Raw genomic sequence first — 18635 nt, 5'->3', positions numbered from 1 at the left:
AACTTTTTTCACCAGTCAGTTTTCAAAACCTCTTCAGGAAAACAAAATGTTCAAACAACTATTCATACGAACAGCAAAGCGGATTTCCCAAAAAATGAATAGACTATTTTACAATCTATTTTTAAGAAAGATTTTAGAGCAGAAGAGCTCCAAATAACTAAAAAAACCTGACTATGAACATAGCCTAAGGGTATTTGAAGTCATTTTAATTTGGATTATGAAGTGGATCTTCAGCGCCCCAGAGTCCTGGTCGTTGCAGTAATGTCGCTCTGCCACTAAGGGGAGTGATGTTATGTCTAATTGCACTAAAGGAGTTCACCTGACCAGGTATCACAGTCACACATTACACTTCACACTCCGGCCACCAGGGGGAGCAAAAGGCACTATGTATTAGGCCACTCCTCACACTGGTAAAACTGGGGGTCGGATAGGAAGTTAGAACATAATGCAGCCTGGGAGAGCTCCAGGGAGGACCTGTCAGGAGTGGGCTCCTGGCAGGTACCTAGCAGAAAGACTAGAAAGTGACGGAGCCGTGCCTGCACTACCTTGCGGCGGCATCCTAAGAAAGAACACGAAGAGAAGGATATTGTGAAGAAGTGAGAAACGAGATCAAAGCACAAAGGAGAGCCAGTAGGAGTCGTGCCCTGAGAACGGCAACATCCTACTGAGGCGCGTAGCCGGTGGCCGGAACACCGAGGAAGTAACTGACTCCAAGCATTACTTCAAACAGCGGCAGGACAGTTGATTATAGGTTGGCTGTCTACCATACATCACCTAAGAAGACATAGGGGGCAAGTGTGGAGAGGGGCGTCTCTAGGGTCCCAGAATAGCTCCGAGCCTTCCCGTCAAACGGGTGCATCCTATCCAGATAAACTTGGGGGACGGAGAGAGAGAGAGAAAGAACGAATACAAAAGTTGTGATAACTATCCCGAATGCTCAGCAGGGAAGAACTACAACACACAGGCACTAGTGGTAGGCACTGATTTCCACCTGCAAAGGGAACTCTGGATGTGCCTTCGGACCGGCCAGTCTCAGCCAGCCCTGTTAACAGTGCTCTGGATTGCGGATCCTTCAGTAAAAGGTAAAGAGACTTCAACCCTGTGTCTTCGTTATTAATCGCGCTTAACATCATCACCACCTACACTACTGGGAAGCCCTGGGGACATACTTCACCTATGGGAAGATATACCATCTAGCTGCCATAACAACACCCCAATAAGCCCCAAGCAGCGTCGGTCATCCTAACCGAATACCACAGGTGGCGTCACGAAACCTTGGCCGACTTTCATCACCCCTTTCATTGGACGCCCCTTAGCAGGATCACGGACCGGGTCCAGCCACCGTGACAACCCTAGAACTGAGACAGAGAGGACCGTTACCGAGTAACCGAGGCCCTGCGTCTGGGGGCGCTCCAGATCCACTTCCAATCCCACATCAAAGATTATTTTAACGCCTTCACGACATATGACATACATGTACGTCATATGTCATACATGTACGTCATATGTCGTGTTCCTGCCTTTGTTGGAAGCTTAAATCTTTCCAGACAGAAGATGGTTGATTTAGTCATCCATCATGTGCATTTAACAGCTGTGGTAGAGGGATGTCATTGCACATGCTCATTGGTGTGCTTGTGACATGATCATGGGGCACTGATGGGTTGTCATGACAGCCAAAGGTCTACTAAGGACCCCCGTGCCCGTTGTTACGATTTACCTGTGAAGGCCAGCCTTTGGCTGGTGTTCAAAATGAGATCGTGATTTTTGCTATACATAGCACAATCAATTAATAATAATTTAATAATAATAATTTTATTTGTATAGCCCCAACATATTCCGCAGCGCTTTACATTATAGAGGGGACTTGTACAGACAAAAGATATTACAGCATAACAATAAACACAGTTCAAAGCAGATACGATTGCAGCTACAAGACCCCTAATGGGACAATTAAATACAGTATAAAATGTAAAAAAAAAACAGTTTTAAAAATATGAAAAGAAAAAACCACACAAAGGTTTAAATCACCCCCTTTTTCACCATTAAAAATAAAACAGAATAAAATAAAAAATACACATTTGGTATAGCTACACTCTTAAAAGTCCGATCTATCAAAATATAAAGCAAATTATTCCGATTGGTTAACGGTATAATGAGAAAAAAAATCAAAACACCAACATTGCATCTTTTTGGCCGCCTCATCATTTTAAGGCTACTTTCACACTACCGTCATTTGACGCACGTCACAATGCGTCGTTTTGAAGAAAAAACGCATCCTGCAAAGTTGCTCGCAGGATGCGTTTTTTCTCCATAGACTTTCATTAGCGACGCATTGCGACGGATTGCCACACGTTGCATCCATTGTGCAACGGATGCGACGTGTTTTTGCAGTCCGTCGGGACAAAAAAATGTTGCTTGCAACGTTTTTTTGTCCGTCGGGTCTGCTTTTTCCGACCGCGCATGCGCGGCCAGAACTCCGCCCCCTGATCCCCGGACCTTACAATGGGGCAGCGGATGCATTGTAAAACTGCACCCGCTGCCCCCGTTGTGATCTTACTTCGCAGCATGCGCCGGTACGTCGGCCCGACACTAGTGTGAAAGCAGCCTAATAAAATGCGACAAGAGGCGATCCAAACATCGTATCTACCCCAAAATGGTATCAATAAAAACATCCTCTCAGGGCGCAAAATATAAGCCATCACACAGTCCCATATCCCAAAAATTGAAAACAGGTCTCGGAAAATGGCCACAAATTGCCATTTTTTTTAACCACTTAAATAAAAATAAACTATAAATGTTTGGTGTCTGGGTACTTGGAGTGACTTGGAGAATCATATTGCCATAGTTAAAATAGTAAATAAATTTTTTTAAAAATTGTGGAATTGCACTTTTTTGCAATTTCAATGCACATGAAATTTAAAAAAAAAATTAAAAAGTTATGGCTCTTGGGAAGAGGGGGAAGAAAAAACTAAAAAAAAAAAAAAGAAAATCGCTATGTCATGAAGGGGTTAAGGAGAATTTGAAGCAGTTTTTGATGGGATTTTGAAGGATATAAAACTGTCAGGTCAGCATGACCTTAGGTTAAGGCCCATTCACATTAAGCGACGCTGCAGCGATACCGACAACGATCCGGATCGCTGCAGCGTCGCTGTTTGGTCACTGGAGAGCTGTCACACAGACAGCTCTCCGGCGACCAACGATCCCGAAGTCCCCGGGTAACCAGGGTAAACATCGGGTAACTAAGCGCAGGGCCGCGCTTAGTAACCCGATGTTTACCCTGGTTACCAGCGTAAAAGTAAAAAAAAACAAACACTACATACTTACCTACCGCTGTCTGTCCCCGGCGCTCAGCTTCTCTGCATTCCTCCTGTACTGGCTGTGAGCACAGCGGCCGGAAAGCAGAGCGGTGACGTCACCGCTCTGCTTTCCGGCTGACCGACGCTCACAGCCAGTACAGGAGGAGTGCAGAGCACAGCGCCGGGGACAGACAGCGGTAGGTAAGTATGTAGTGTTTGTTTTTTTTTACTTTTACGCTGGTAACCAGGGTAAACATCGGGTTACTAAGCGCGGCCCTGCGCTTAGTTACCCGATGTTTACCCTGGTTACCAGTGAAGACATCGCTGGATCGGTGTCACACATGCCGATCCAGCGATGTCCACGGGAGATCCAGCGACGAAATAAAGTTCTGGACTTTGTTCAGCGACCAACGATCTCCCAGCAGGGGCCTGATCGTTGATTGCTGTCACACATAACGATTTCCTTAATGATATCGTTGCTACGTCACAAAAAGCAACGATATCGTTAACGATATCGTTATGTGTGAAGGTACCTTTAGACTCAGAGTAATTGGTAAGTAATTGGTAAGTAGGGAAAACATCTCACAGTAAACTGTTACATGATGCAAATTGTGTAACCAAGTAGAAGACTTTATGCCGCTGCCTGGTAGGTTGTCCTTACTCTCTTATTTCTTGCTAGAAATTAAAAAAAACAACTTCTAATATGTTCTATGACAGAGGAAAGTTCTGTATCTCTAAAGTGGGAATTTAGTTAAAATAACAGAAATAAAATCGTGACTCCGGAACATTCTGCTACTATAAATCAGTAGACATAAGCATTTATGATTCGCTGTAGCTCAAGTGGGTTAATGAGTAATCTCCATTTAACCTCTGTTCTGTCACACCTTAGCATGTGAGATATAGAAGCAAACCTCATTTCCAGTGTAATGTAGAATGCCAGGGCAACGATCACCATATTTCACAAATCTGTACTGTAAACAATAGGAAATATTCCAAGAACATTGGCTTTCTGAGTACACGATGGAAATGGTGAGAATGAATAAGACAAAAGGTAGGTCTTGTTTAATGTGCGTTTTCGTAGGCCTTGCATGCCACCTAACTACTTAACGTACAGCGACATCAGTAGGAAGCGGCCTGATACAGTATATACTACTTGTATACTGCGTGCGAGAAATTCTTGTTTTACAAGTATGGGGAAATATAGATACTCACAACCGTAACATGTCTTCTACACAACACAAACCACTGAGCAGGAAGCATGTTACGTGGCAGCTGAAGGCCTTTTAATATACACTGCATTAAATGTAAAATTCTTAAACGTGGGATTAATCTCTAATTTTTGCGGTAATGACGGTAATTGTACCTCGATCCCTCATTTTTGTCTTCCATATAGCAGTTATTATGTATTGCTGAAATAGTTTGTGATCTTTGAGAACTTATCTGATCCCTGCGTAAAGTATGGACATTAAAATGTACTGGAGATTTTATAGAACTTTGCATCTCTCCACTAAATAACTATTGTTTGCTCGGGACACTAGTTTTGGGGCTACATTTTATGTCTGCTCATTCCTATGTAGGCCTTGTCATTTCATGGGTTGCATGTCACATCAAATCCTTTGGTATGCCTATGTTATATATTCAATAATCAAAAATTAAATCCAGTGGGATATTTATATGTACAAGGTGATATATGTGTTACTGTATATATTATTAATTAATGCCACAGTGCTCTCCAATCAACATAAGACGTCCCAGCAGGTTTTGTCAGTCAGAACCAGTCTTATGGAGCATTAAAGGGACACTGTCACCTGAATTTGGAGGGAAAAATCTTTAGCCATGGAGGCGGGGTTTTGGGGTATTTGATTTACCCTTTCCTTACCCGCTGGCTGCATGCTGGCTGCAATATTGGATTGAAGTTCATTCTCTGTCCTCCATAGGACACGCCTGCGCTGTGCAAGATTGCCTTGTGCAGGCATGTACTACGGAGGACAGAGAATGAACTTCAATCCAATATTGCAGCCAGCATGCAGCCAGCGGGTAAGGAAAGGGTGAATCAAACACCCAAAAACCCCGCCTCCATGGCTGAAGATTGTTCCCTCCAAATTCAGGTGACAGTGTCCCTTTAAGACAAGTAAGCAGCAAACGAGAATTTGCAGCAGTTTGTTCCTGATTATCCGAGCCGTATAAACATGTGGTCCGTCAGGTGTCTAGATTGTATATGCCGGCAATTAAATCATGGCAATCGGTAGCACATCATCATCTGTGACCGAACTATGTTTTGCCGATGACATACTGATTGGGGGCAGAACAATCGTATTGATATCAGATCATTCTGATGCTACCATTGACTGTCAGCTTGTGAAAACAGGCCAGTAAACATGATCCACTTGACAAGTGTATAGTCAGTTAGCACTAGCTTAATGGTCTTAATGGTCTGGAATTGGCCTGTGTAAATGCAAAATAAGCATATTGGGAATTGTTGATATGCACACTAAAAGAAATATAGAATTCACCCATTTATTGGCTGACCCCAATAATACATTTTCGCAGGTACTTATTCCATCTGATGACACTATATATTACTATTCTGTTAAAAGGCTTGTCTGATAAAACCAAGTTATCATCAATCCCTTGGACTTGTTGATCGATGGGGGTTTGATTGCTAGGAACTACACTGATTGGCAGAGCGGAAAATTGTTATCCCTGACGGAACACTTCCTATTAGAAAATGGAGCAGCACATAGTACATCTGACCTCTGCACCATTAACACTTTATCAGGCTGCTGGAAAAAGCCGAGTATTTGGCAGCCCAATAAGAAATGAATGGAGCAGCATTAGGAACATGACCACTGCCCCTCAAATTCTATTACGAAGATAAATGCCCCCATTTCTGACAATCAGTGTGAGTCCTATCTGTCAGACGCTCACCAATCGGTAAATTATCACCTATCCTGTGAATAGTTAAGAACTTGCATTCACCGGACAACCCCTCTAGTATGTATTTATTTGTCCAGATTATCTGGGTTTTCCTCTTCTTCTAATCCTTTTTTTGTCTGTTCAGTGTCTAGTTTTGAGTATATAAAATGTAGACACTGGTGTAAAACATGATACATGAATAAAATGAGAGATTGGATATTGATCTGTCTCCAATATTCAGAATAGCTTCACTATGGTTGTCTATGTGGGTACCTAAGATGCTTCATTTTGTGGGTTATCTACTACAGTGGTGAGACCACTGATCCCATCTTTGCCTTAATCATTTTAGTGATTTGATTAGGACTGTTGAAAACCCAACTTCTGAAAAGATAAAGCATAGAAAGATGCCAAGTTGTGCAAGAGCCAATTACCCATATTATACAACAGCCATAATAGTGAGTGCCGAGTGCAGGTTACACCAAGGTTGGGGGGGCGGGAGGGGAGCTAAATAGTCTAATTACATTAATTTAAATATAGCATATATAATGAAGCAGATAAGCTTGGTCTCTTCTAGGGAATGATTGATATTTCATTTATTGTGTATCACTGAGTTTTCTATATCTTTTGTTCTACTAGGCCTCCATTCGGTGCATGCTCGTTCGCCAGACCATGACGCACAAGGACCTTCATATTCTACTCCGTACAACCATATGCAATTTTCTACTGTTCATCAACCACTCACATCTTCACCATATCATGTTAATTCTGGATATTACCCACAACAACCTGAAGACTGGTGCCCCAATGGAATTTATGATCTAAAACGGATTCCTTCAGACAGCCTTTATTCTATAGACTCTGAAATAGTGGATTTGCCCCCAGCGAAAAAGACCAGGGTTAGTCCTTATGGTTGCAGGGTCAAAGGAGACGAATTGTGTGTTGTTTGTGGAGACAAGGCCTCTGGATACCATTATAATGCCCTAACCTGTGAAGGATGCAAAGGTAAGAAGAGCTAAGCCTTTACTGTATATGAAGATCATTTCGATGAGCTCCTTTGCTTTCCACAGAATTGTAGGAGACCTATTTAAAGGTTTCATTCTGGAATTACTTTATCAAATGTTATATCACAAGAAATCAATTACCCCTCATTCACATGTAATACAATGTTTGTGCTATCTTCCTACCATTATTACCTTTCTATGCTTGCATTACTTTCCACTAATTTTCTTCTACCTTTCTTCTGGGCCAAAGGTTTATCCAGGAGATTACGCACAGTATGTCATAGCAATCATTATCAGAGCTGTGGTTGTTTAGATTAATATACAGTATACTTCCAGCATAATTTCTCTAAATTCAAGGACTATAACACTTTGAACATGTATGACCTTGACTATAGAGATTGTTTTCACGCCCATAATAACCTTGGTTATAGTAAGGCATTACACAAAGCCTGAGACTGGGTGTCCTACATACAGTTAGGGCCAGAAATATTTGGACAGTGACACAATTTTCGCGAGTTGGGCTCTGCATGCCACCACATTGGATTTGAAATGAAACCTCTACAACAGAATTCAAGTGCAGATTGTAACGTTTAATTTGAAGGGTTGAACAAAAATATCTGATAGAAAATGTAGGAATTGTACACATTTCTTTACAAACACTCCACATTTTAGGAGGTCAAAAGTAATTGGACAAATAAACATAACCCAAACAAAATATTTTTATTTTCAATATTTTGTTGCAAATCCTTTGGAGGCAATCACTGCCTTAAGTCTGGAACCCATGGACATCACCAAACGCTGGGTTTCCTCCTTCTTAATGCTTTGCCAGGCCTTTACAGCCGCAGCCTTCAGGTCTTGCTTGTTTGTGGGTCTTTCCGTCTTAAGTCTGGATTTCAGCAAGTGAAATGCATGCTCAATTGGGTTTAGATCTGAAGATTGACTTGGCCATTGCAGAATGTTCCACTTTTTGGCACTCATGAACTCCTGGGTAGCTTTGGCTGTATGCTTGGGGTCATTGTCCATCTGTACTATGAAGCGCCGTCCAATCAACTTTGCAGCATTTGGCTGAATCTGGGCTGAAAGTATATCACGGTACACTTCAGAATTCATCCGGCTACTCTTGTCTGCTCTTATGTCATCAATAAACACAAGTGACCCAGTGCCATTGAAAGCCATGCATGCCCATGCCATCACGTTGCCTCCACCATGTTTTACAGAGGATGTGGTGTGCCTTGGATCATGTGCCGTTCCCTTTCTTCTCCAAACTTTTTTCTTCCCATCATTCTGGTACAGGTTGATCTTTGTCTCATCTGTCCATAGAATACTTTTCCAGAACTGAGCTGGCTTCTTGAGATGTTTTTCTGCAAATTTAACTCTGGCCTGTCTATTTTTGGTATTGATGAATGGTTTGCATCTAGATGTGAACCCTTTGTATTTACTGTCATGGAGTCTTCTCTTTACTGTTGACTTAGAGACAGATACACCTACTTCACTGAGAGTGTTCTGTACTTCAGTTGATGTTGTGAACGGGTTCTTCTTCACCAAATTAAGTATGCGGCGATCATCCACCACTGTTGTCATCCGTGGACGCCCAGGCCTTTTTGAGTTCCCAAGCTCACCAGTCAATTCCTTTTTTCTCAGAATGTACTCAACTGTTGATTTTGCTACTCCAAGCATGTCTGCTATCTCTCTGATGGATTTTTTCTTTTTTTTCAGCCTCAGGATGTTCTGCTTCACCTCAATTGAGAGTTCCTTTGACCGCATGTTGTCTGCTCACAGCAACAGCTTCCAAATGCAAAACCACACACCTGGAATCCACCCCTGACCTTTTAACTACTTCATTGATTACAGGTTAACGAGGGAGACGCCTTCAGAGTTAATTGCAGCCCTTAGAGTCCATTGTCCAATTACTTTTGGTCCCTTGAAAAAGAGGACGCTATGCATTACAGAGCTATGATTCCTAAACCCTTTCTCCGATTTGGATGTGGAAACTATCATATTGCAGCTGGGAGTGTGCACTTTCAGCCCATATTATATATATAATTGTATTTCTGAACATGTTTTTGTAAACAGCTAAAATAACAAAACTTGTGTCACTGTCCAAATATTTCTGGCCCTAACTGTAGATAGCAGTGCATTACTTTCCAAATATACAATACCAGTTCCAAAAAAGGTGGGATGCTGCGTAAAATGCGAAGAAAGCGAGAATACAATGATTGGAAATCTTGTATCGCAAATTTTGTTTACAACAGAACATAGGTCATGAATTAGAAGTTGAAAGGCAGACATTTTTCATTTTCATTTGAAAAAATAAACTTGTTTAGAAAACAATGGTAGCGACACATCTCAAACAACTTGGGACAGGGTCACGTCTACAATATAGTATCACCTCTTCTTTTTACAAAAAATCAGTAAGCATCTGGGAAGTAAGGACACCAATTTCTGGAGGTTTGGGAGAGGAATATTGTCCCATTCTTGTTTGATGTAGGATTCTAGTTGGTCAGCAGTCCTGGGTCTTCTTTGACGGATTTTTTTTCTATGCACCAAATGGCACATCCAAAACAAATAAAAAATAGCATAATTTTATTATTTTCCAAACAAGTAACAATAACATGCTTCTAATAGGTGAAAGGTCTGGACTGCAGGCAGACAGTTCATCACCTGAGCTGCTCTCCTGAGATGTCATGCTGTTGTGATAGATTCAGTATGTGGCTTAGCATTGTCTTGCTGAAATATGCAAGGCTTTTCCTGAAATAGACATTGTCCTGACGAGAGCATTTTTTTCTAATACCTCTATAAAATGCTCAACATTGAGAGTTCTTTTGAAAATGAGTCAGCTACCCATGCGATAGATACTAAGACAACCTAAAACCGTCAGAGACGCAGACTTTTTAATTGTGTGTTGGTAACAAGTTGAATACTCCCTCTCCTCTTAAGCTTTTATTCATCTAACCATAGAGTACTTTGCCATATTTAATGAGCTTTGGCCCAGAGTAGACAGCAGCCTTTCAGAATTTTGTTAATTTATGGCTTCTTTTTGCACGATAGGGTTTTAACTTTTGTGCATTGTACAGCAAACTATGCTTACAGGGAATGATTTCTGGAAGTATTCCTGAGCCCATACAGGGATTTAAATGACAGAATCATGTCTGTTTTAATATAGTGCTACCTAAGGGTCCATTGTTCAGAAGCTCTCATTACTGACTGTACTGACTGTCAGCCTTGTCCCTTGTATACATGAATTTCTCCGGAATCTCTGGATTCACTTGGAATGTCCAAGTCAAATAGGCTATATTGTGCAGCTATCCTGCATAGAATGTGTTATATTACATCTTTTGCAATCTACCAGTATGTATGAATGGTCAACATATGACTAAGTTTATTCAGGCACAATTTTATCATTTCACACATCATGTCATCACTAAGTTCTAGACATTATTCTTAAATGAACTCAGAACAATGGACCATAATGATTTGATCAATGTCTACTCCAAATGATGTCTTCTGCTAGAATGTTGAGGCCATTACTGTATATGAACCAACTTCATGAGTGGGTATCAACTTATAGCTTGTCTATGGTTTAATAAATCACAGTATATGGCATGCATAGAGGCATAGTTGATTTAATGTCACTGTCAACAAAAGCATGGTGGCAGTCTTTTAATCACTAAACAACTGCCGATACGCCTTTTAACGGCAATTAAGGGACCTTATTCCTCAGTGCCGCTTTTTAACGGTGCCGAAGAATGAGAGTATAGTACCGCCCTGCAGCTGCGATGTCCTAGGGTGTCAGCTGTATATGACAGCTGATACCCTGCAGTCTCAGACCTGACCCGTTTTGCATCCGGGGCAGATGAACCCCTTAAATACCACTGTCAATCACTACAGAAATATTTGAGTGGTTACAAGGGGGTAACAAGACCCCCTTAGTAACCATCGGACCCCCGCTATGAGATTCGCGGGCCCAGATGGTTACCATCGTACCTTGAGGTCATGTTATGTGAGATCCAGCTATAAGGCTTGGTCTCTACATAAAATATGTAAAAAAATTGTGAAAAGTAATTTTGCCAATCAAAACGCAACGTTTGTGCTAAAAAAAATAAACAGAAAATTGTACACATAATTAGTATCGCCGTGTCCAAAACAACCCGCTCTGTGAAACTGACAAGTTTATTTATTCAGTATGGCGAATGCCGTGAAATAAATAAGTAAAAATCACGCCCAAAATGTTGCTTTTTCATCATAGTGACTCACAAAAAAGTGAATAAAAAGATATAAAAAAGTCTTATGCAAAAAAATTATATAAATGAAAACTCCAAATCGTCACACAAAAAAACAAACCCTAATATGGCCCATTCAGCAAAAAATAAAAAAGTTATAGCTCACAGAATATGACGATGCAAAAATAAATTCATTTCTGTAGTATATTGTTCTTAGTGTGTAAAAATACCAAAGCAAAAAAAAAATATAAATCTGGTATCACTGTAATCGCACCGACCCGACGAACAAATGGGTCTTATCACTTTTAACCCCTTCACCCCAAAGCCTGTTTTCACCTAAGTGACAGGGCCAATTTTTACAATTCTGACCACTGTCACTTTATGAGGTCATAACTCTGAAACGCTTCAATGGATCTTGGTGATTCTGACATTGTTTTCTCGTGACATATTGTACTTCATGAAAGTGGTAAAACTTCTTCGATATGACTTGCATTTATTTGTGAAAAAAACAAAAATGTGTCAGAAATTATGAAATATTAGCAATTTTGAAACTTTTCGTTTTTGTGCCCTTAAATTAGAGAGTTATATCACACAATATAGTTAATAAACAACATTTCCCACATGTCTACTTTACATCAGCACAATTTTGGAAACATAATTTTTTTTGTTAGGGAGTTATAAGGGTTAAAAGTTGACCAGCGATTTCTCATTTTTGCAACAAAATTTGCACAACCATTTTTTTTACGGACCACCTCACACTTGAAGTGACTTTGAGGGGTCTATATGACAGAAAATGCCCAAAAGTGACACCATTCTAAAAACTGCACCCCTCAAGGTGCTCAAAACCACATTGAAAAAGTTTATTAACCCTTCAGGTGCTTCACAGGAATTTTTTGAATGTTAAAAAAAAATTTAACATTTAACTTTTTTTTCACAAAATTTTTACTTCAGGTCCAATTTGTTTCATTTTACCAAGGGTAACAGGAGAAATTGGACCACAAAAGTCGTTGTACAATTTGTCCTGAGTACGCCGATACCCCATATGTGGGGGTAAACCACTATTTGGGCACATGGCAGAGCTCGGAAGGGAAGGAGCGCCATTTGACTTTCCACTGCAAGATTTGCTGGAATTGAGATTGGAGCCCATGTCACGATTGGAGAGCCCCTGATGTGCCTAAACAGTGGAAACCCATACAAGTGACCATTTTGGAAAGTAGACCCTCTAAGGAACTAATCTAGTTGTGTGGTGAGCACTTTAAACCTCCACGTGCTTCACAGAAGTTTATAATGTAGAGCCGTAAAAAAAAATTCTTATTAATTTTCACAAAAAATGATCTTTTTGCCCCAAATTTTTTTTCCCCAAGGGTAACAGGATAAATTGGACGCCAAAAGTTGTTGTGCACTTTGTTCTGAGTACGCCGATACTTCATATATGGGGATAAACCACTGTTTGAGCGCATGGCAGAGCTCGGAAGGGAAGGAGCGCCATTTGACTTTTCAATGCAAAATTGGCTGAAATTGAGATCGGAACCCATGTCGCATTTGGAGAGCCCCTGACGTGCCTTAACAGTGGAAACCCCCCACAAGTGACCCCATTTTGGAAAGAAGACCCCCTAAGGAACTTATCTAGATGTGTGGTGAGCACTTTTAACCCCCAATTGTTTCACTAAAGTTTAGAATGTAGCGTGTGAAAATTAAAAAATCATTTTTTCTTTCCACAAAATTATGTTTTAGCCCGCAATTTTTTTTTTCGCCAAGGGTAACAGGAGAAATTGGACCACAAAAGTTATTGTCCAATTTGTCCTGAGTATGCTAATACCCCATATGTTGGGGGGAACCACCGTTTGAGTGCATGGCAGAGCTCAGAAGGGAAGGAGCGCCGTTTGAAATGCAGACTTAGATGGAATGGACTGCAGGTGTCATGTTGCATTTGCAGAGCCCCTGATGTACCGTATATACTCGAGTATAAGCCGACCCGAGTATAAGCCGACCCCCCTAATTTTGCCACAAAAAACTGGGAAAACTTATTGACTCAAGTATAAGCCTAGGGTAGAAAATGCAGCAGCTACCAGTGAATTTCAAAAATAAAAATAGATGCTCCATACCATTCATTATTGCCCCATAGATGCTCCATATACAACTGTGCTATATAGAATGCTCTGCACCTTTGATTATGGCCCCATAAATGCTCCTTATAATGTTGTGCCATATATGCTCTGCACCTTTGATTATGGCCCCATAAATGCTCCTTAGAATGCTGTGCCCCATATATGCTCTGCACCTTTATGGCCCCATAGGTGCTCCTTATAATGCTGTGCCCCATATATGCTCTGCACCTTTATGGCCCCATAGGTGCTCCTTATAATGCTGTGCCCCATATATGCTCTGCACCTTTATGGCCCCATAGGTGCTCCTTATAATGCTGTGCCCCATATATGCTCTGCACCTTTATGGCCACATAGGTGCTCCTTATAATGCTGTGCCCCATATATGCTCTGCACCTTTATGGCCCCATAGGTGCTCCTTATAATGCTGTGCCCCATATATGCTCTGCACCTTTATGGCCCCATAGGTGCTCCTTATAATGCTGTGCCCCATATATGCTCTGCACCTTTATGGCCCCATAGGTGCTCTTTATAATGCTGCTGGTGCTGCCATAAAAAGAAAAAATCACATACTCACCTCTCTTCTCAGGACGCCGGCGCTTTCAATAATTACCTGCTCCTCGTGTGGCTCCGTCTCCAGCACTGACGCTCAGCAGAGGGCGCGCACTGACTACGTCACAGCGCCCTCTAACCTGAGCGTCACTGCTAGAGGACGCTGCAGACGGAGCCGGAGCGAGGAGCAGGTAATTATAGCGCTGCGCTCCCCTTACCTGCTGCGGCGCGGTCCCTGCAGTCCCTGGCTTCTCCGCCGCTGCAGCTTCTTCCTGTAATTGAGCGGTCACATGGCACCGATCATTACAGAAATGAATATGCAGCTCCTCCCCTATGGGGGTGGAGCTGACTATTCATTTCTGTAATGAGCGGTGCCATGTGACCGCTCAGTACAGGAAGAATCTGCAGCGCCGGAGAAGCCAGGGACTGCAGGGACCGCGCTGGGAGCAGGTAAGTATGATTACACAGCCCCCGCTCCCCCTCACCTGCCGACCCCCGGGTATATGACTCTAGTATAAGCCGAGAGGGGGACTTTCAGCCCAAAAAAATGGGCTGAAAATCTCGGCTTATACTCGAGTATATACGGTACCTAAACAGTAGAAACCCCCCACAAGTGACCCCATATTGGAAACTAGACCCCCTAAGGAACTTATCTAGATGTGTTGTGAGAGCTTTGAACCAACAAGTGTTTCACTACAGTTTATAATGCAGAGCCGTGAAAATAAAAAATATTTTTTTTTCCACGAAAATGATATTTTAGCCCCCACGTTTTTATTTTCCCAAGGGTAACAGGACAAATTAGACCCCAAAAGTTGTTGTCAAACTTGTCCTGAGAATGCTGATACCCCATATGTTGGGGGGAACCACTGTTTGGGTGCACGGCAGAGCTCGGAAGGGAAGGAGCGCCGTTTGAAATGCAGACTTAGATGGATTGGTCTGCAGGCGTCATGTTGATTTGCAGAGCCCCTGATGTACCTAAACAGTAGAAACCCCCCACAAGTGACCCCATATTGGAAACTAGACCCCCCAAGGAACTTATCTAGATGTGTTGTGAGAGCTTTGAACCAACAAGTGTTTCACTACAGTTTATAACGCAGAGCCGTGAAAATAAAAAATATATATTTTTTCCACGAAAATGATATTTTAGCCCCCAGGTTTTTTTTTCCCAAGGGTAACAGGACAAATTGGACCCCAAAAGTTGTTGTCCAACTTGTCCTGAGAACGCTGATACCCCATATGTTGGGGGGAACCACTGTTTGGGCGCACAGGAGAACTCAGAAGGGAAGGAGTAGTGTTTTAGTTTTTCAAAGCAGAATTGGCTGGAATTGAGATCGGACGCCATGTCGCGTTTGGAGAGCCCCTGATGTGCCTAAACAGTGGAAATCCCCCAATTCTAACTGAAACCCTAATCCAACAACACCCCTAACCCTAATCCCAATGGTAACCCTAACCCTAGCCCCAACCCCAACCCTAACCCTAGCCCTAACCCTAACCCTAGCCCTAACCCTAGTCCTAACCCTAGCCCTAACCCTAATGGGAAAATGGAAATAAATACATTTTTTTTACATTTTATTATTTTTCCCTAACTAAGGGGGTGATGAAGAGGGGGTTGGTTTACTTTTATAGCGTTTTTTTTGGCGGATTTTTAGGGTTGGCAGCCGTCACACACTAAAAGACGCTTTTTATTGCAAAAACTAGTTTTTGCATCACCACATTTTGAGAGCTATAATTTATCCATATTTTGGCCCACAGAGTCATGTGAGATCTTGTTTTTTGCGGGACGAGTTGACGTTTTTATTGGTAACATTTTCGGGCAGATGACATTTTTTGATCGCTTTTTATTCCGATTTTTATGAGGCGGAATGAACAAAAACCAGCAATTCCTGAAATTCTTTTAGGGGGGCGTTTATACCGTTCCACGTGTGGTAAAATTGATAAAGAAGCTTTATTCTTCAGGTCAGTACGATTACAGCGATACCTCATTTATATCATTTTTTGGCGCTTTTACACAATAAAAACTATTTTATATAAAAAAATAATTGTTTTTGCATCGCTTTATAATGAGAGCTATAACTTTTTTATTTTTCTGCTGATAATGCTGTATGGCGGCTTTTTTTTTGCGGGACAAGATGACGTTTTCAGCGGTACCATGTTTATTTATATCCGTCGTTTTGATCGCGTGTTATTCCACTTTTTGTTCGCCTATATGATAATAAAGCAATGTTTTTTGCCTTGTTTTTTTTTTTTTTTTTTTTGCGGTGTTCACTGAAGGGGTTAACTAGTGGGATAGTTTTATAGAGCGGTTCGTTACGGACGCGGCGATACCAAATATGTGTACTTTTATTGTTTTTTTTTAATTTACATAAATAAATGGATTTACTGGGAAAAAATTTTTTCTTTATTTGGCGATTTTTTTAAAATTTTTTTTTATACATTCTATTTTTTTTTTTTTTACTTTGTACCATTGTCCCAGGGTGGGACATCTCTGTATTAGATCAGATCGTTGATCTGACAGTGTGCATAGCACTCTGTCAGATCAACGATCTGACAGGCAGCTTAGCTGGCTTTCCGGCGCCTGCTCTCAGCAAGCGCCGGCTAGCCAGGTCATTTCATGACCCGGAAGGAGTCCGGCGGCCATCTTGGATCCGGGGACTCCTTCCGGGTCACCGGAGCAACGCGATCTCATCGCGTTTCTCCGGTGGGAGAGCTCAGGGAGCCCCCGTCCCTGCGCGATCCCCCTCTATACCGCTGTCACTACTGACAGCGGCATCAGAGGGGTTAAATGCCCGCGATCGGCGCTACCGCCGATCGTGGGCATTGCTGCGGGGTGTCAGCTGTCATATACAGCTGACACCCGCACCCGATCACCGCGGCGCTCAGCGCGAGACCGCAGTGATCGGTGCGCCGTACTAGTACTGCTGCTGGCACAAATGCAGTGCCGGCAGCGCAGTACTAGTACGGCGCATGTCGCGAAGGGGTTAACGCATAAAAGTGCAAAAACTTAAAAATAAAATCATAAACTCAATTGCTGCTTTTTGTTCATTCTGTGTTTGAACAATCTCAATAAAAAGTGATTTAAAAAAATGGTACCAAAAAAATCTGCAACTTGCCCTGCAAAAAAAAAGCCATCGTACAGCTGTTTGATAAAAAATTAAAAAGTTACAGCTTTCAGAATGTGACAATGAAAAAGTATTTTTGATGTGTGATAGCAGCAAAACATGCCGTCTATTTGTTCATTCTGCCTCCCAAAAATCAGAACAAAGCTCAGTTCACATTTATCCTGTGCTTTCTGCTGAGCACTTACATCAGGATTTTCATGCAAATTCCCCAAAACCACGATTCAGAAAAAAACCTAGACGGAGCCACTCACTTATGAGTCAGATGGAGTCACTTTGGACTGGTCTGTGTTTCAGCGGTGTCCCATAATTTTCGGCGTCTTTTTAGTGCATAGGTGTGGACGACTACAGATCTGTGCAAGCCTAAAAAGATAAATACCACGGAGCAGATGCCAAATGCCTGATTGAAGTGTCTCCACCTGCCTTATGGTGGGTGGTTCCTTTGGGGGTTTCATTTGAATCTTTTTTCATGGGATTTTCACGTAAACCTTGACGTAAGTGCTCAGCATAGAACACAAGAATGTTATCCTAGCCTTATGCTGGAGTTATCAGAAAACATTATGTACCCCAAAATGTTACCAATAAAACCCCTAATTTATCCCGCACAAAACCAGCCCTCACTAAGGTCTGTCATCTGTCACTGGAACTATTGGGGGTGTCCACGTTACTGGTAAAACAAAGACTCTGGAAAAGCATTGGGCCTCCTCTCAAATAAAATCCAGTGAATTCAGTGCTCTCAAATCCAAATGCCCCCTCCTTCTGAGCCCCTCTGTACCTAAACCACTGTAAGTGGGCACATGTTTGGCATTATTGTATTGGAAAGTAGGCACTTAATTTACGGGTGCGTATTGCCAAAAGCACCAGCTGGGCACAATGTATGGGAGTGCTACAGTATATGGGGGCTCTACAATGTATGGGTACTAGACTGGCAGATTTGCAATTCTCCAGAAAAAAAAAATCCTGTCTTGGATGTTACAAAATAGTCACTACAGCTATAGATGAATTTATTGAGAAGTGCAATTTCTACAATAAATCCTATCCTAGTATATACTTTGAATAGTGTTATCTCTTCATTATAGCTTTAATATATACTTATTACTTTTTCCTTTTTAGGGCAGCACGGTGGCTCAGTGGTTAGCACTGCAGCCTTGCAGCGCTGGAGTCCTGGGTTCAAGCCCCACCAAGGACAACATCTGCAAAGAGTTTGTATGTTCTCTCCGTGTTTGCGTGGGTTTCCTCAGGGTACTCCGGTTTCCTCCCACATTCCAAAGACATACTGATAGGGAATTCAGATTGTGAGCCCCATCGGGGACAGCAATGATAATGTGTGCATACTGTAAAAGCGCTGCGGAATATGTTAGCGCTATATAAAAATAAAGATTATATATATATATAGCCTACAATTTTTGTGACAAGTATTCTTATTACC

At 41.8% G+C, this 18635-nt stretch overlaps 1 protein-coding gene across 3 annotated transcripts in view; it reads left to right on the top strand.

Moving 5' to 3' along the window:
- Window positions 1-18635, top strand: part of NR1H4 (nuclear receptor subfamily 1 group H member 4) — a 288102-nt gene that overhangs the window by 58909 nt on the left and 210558 nt on the right. For 2 of the 3 annotated variants that reach the window (XM_069764302.1, XM_069764303.1), the window contains exon 3: window positions 6849-7214. In XM_069764302.1, coding sequence (XP_069620403.1) covers window positions 6849-7214 — 366 coding nt within the window. Of the gene's footprint in view, window positions 1-4176; window positions 4348-6848; window positions 7215-18635 lie in introns of those variants that run through there. The other variant, XM_069764304.1, reaches the window with a different exon arrangement.

Source organism: Ranitomeya imitator, chromosome 4, assembly GCF_032444005.1.
Source record: "Ranitomeya imitator isolate aRanImi1 chromosome 4, aRanImi1.pri, whole genome shotgun sequence".
NCBI lineage: Eukaryota > Metazoa > Chordata > Amphibia > Anura > Dendrobatidae > Ranitomeya > Ranitomeya imitator.
This window is presented reverse-complemented; position numbering and strand designations above follow the sequence as displayed.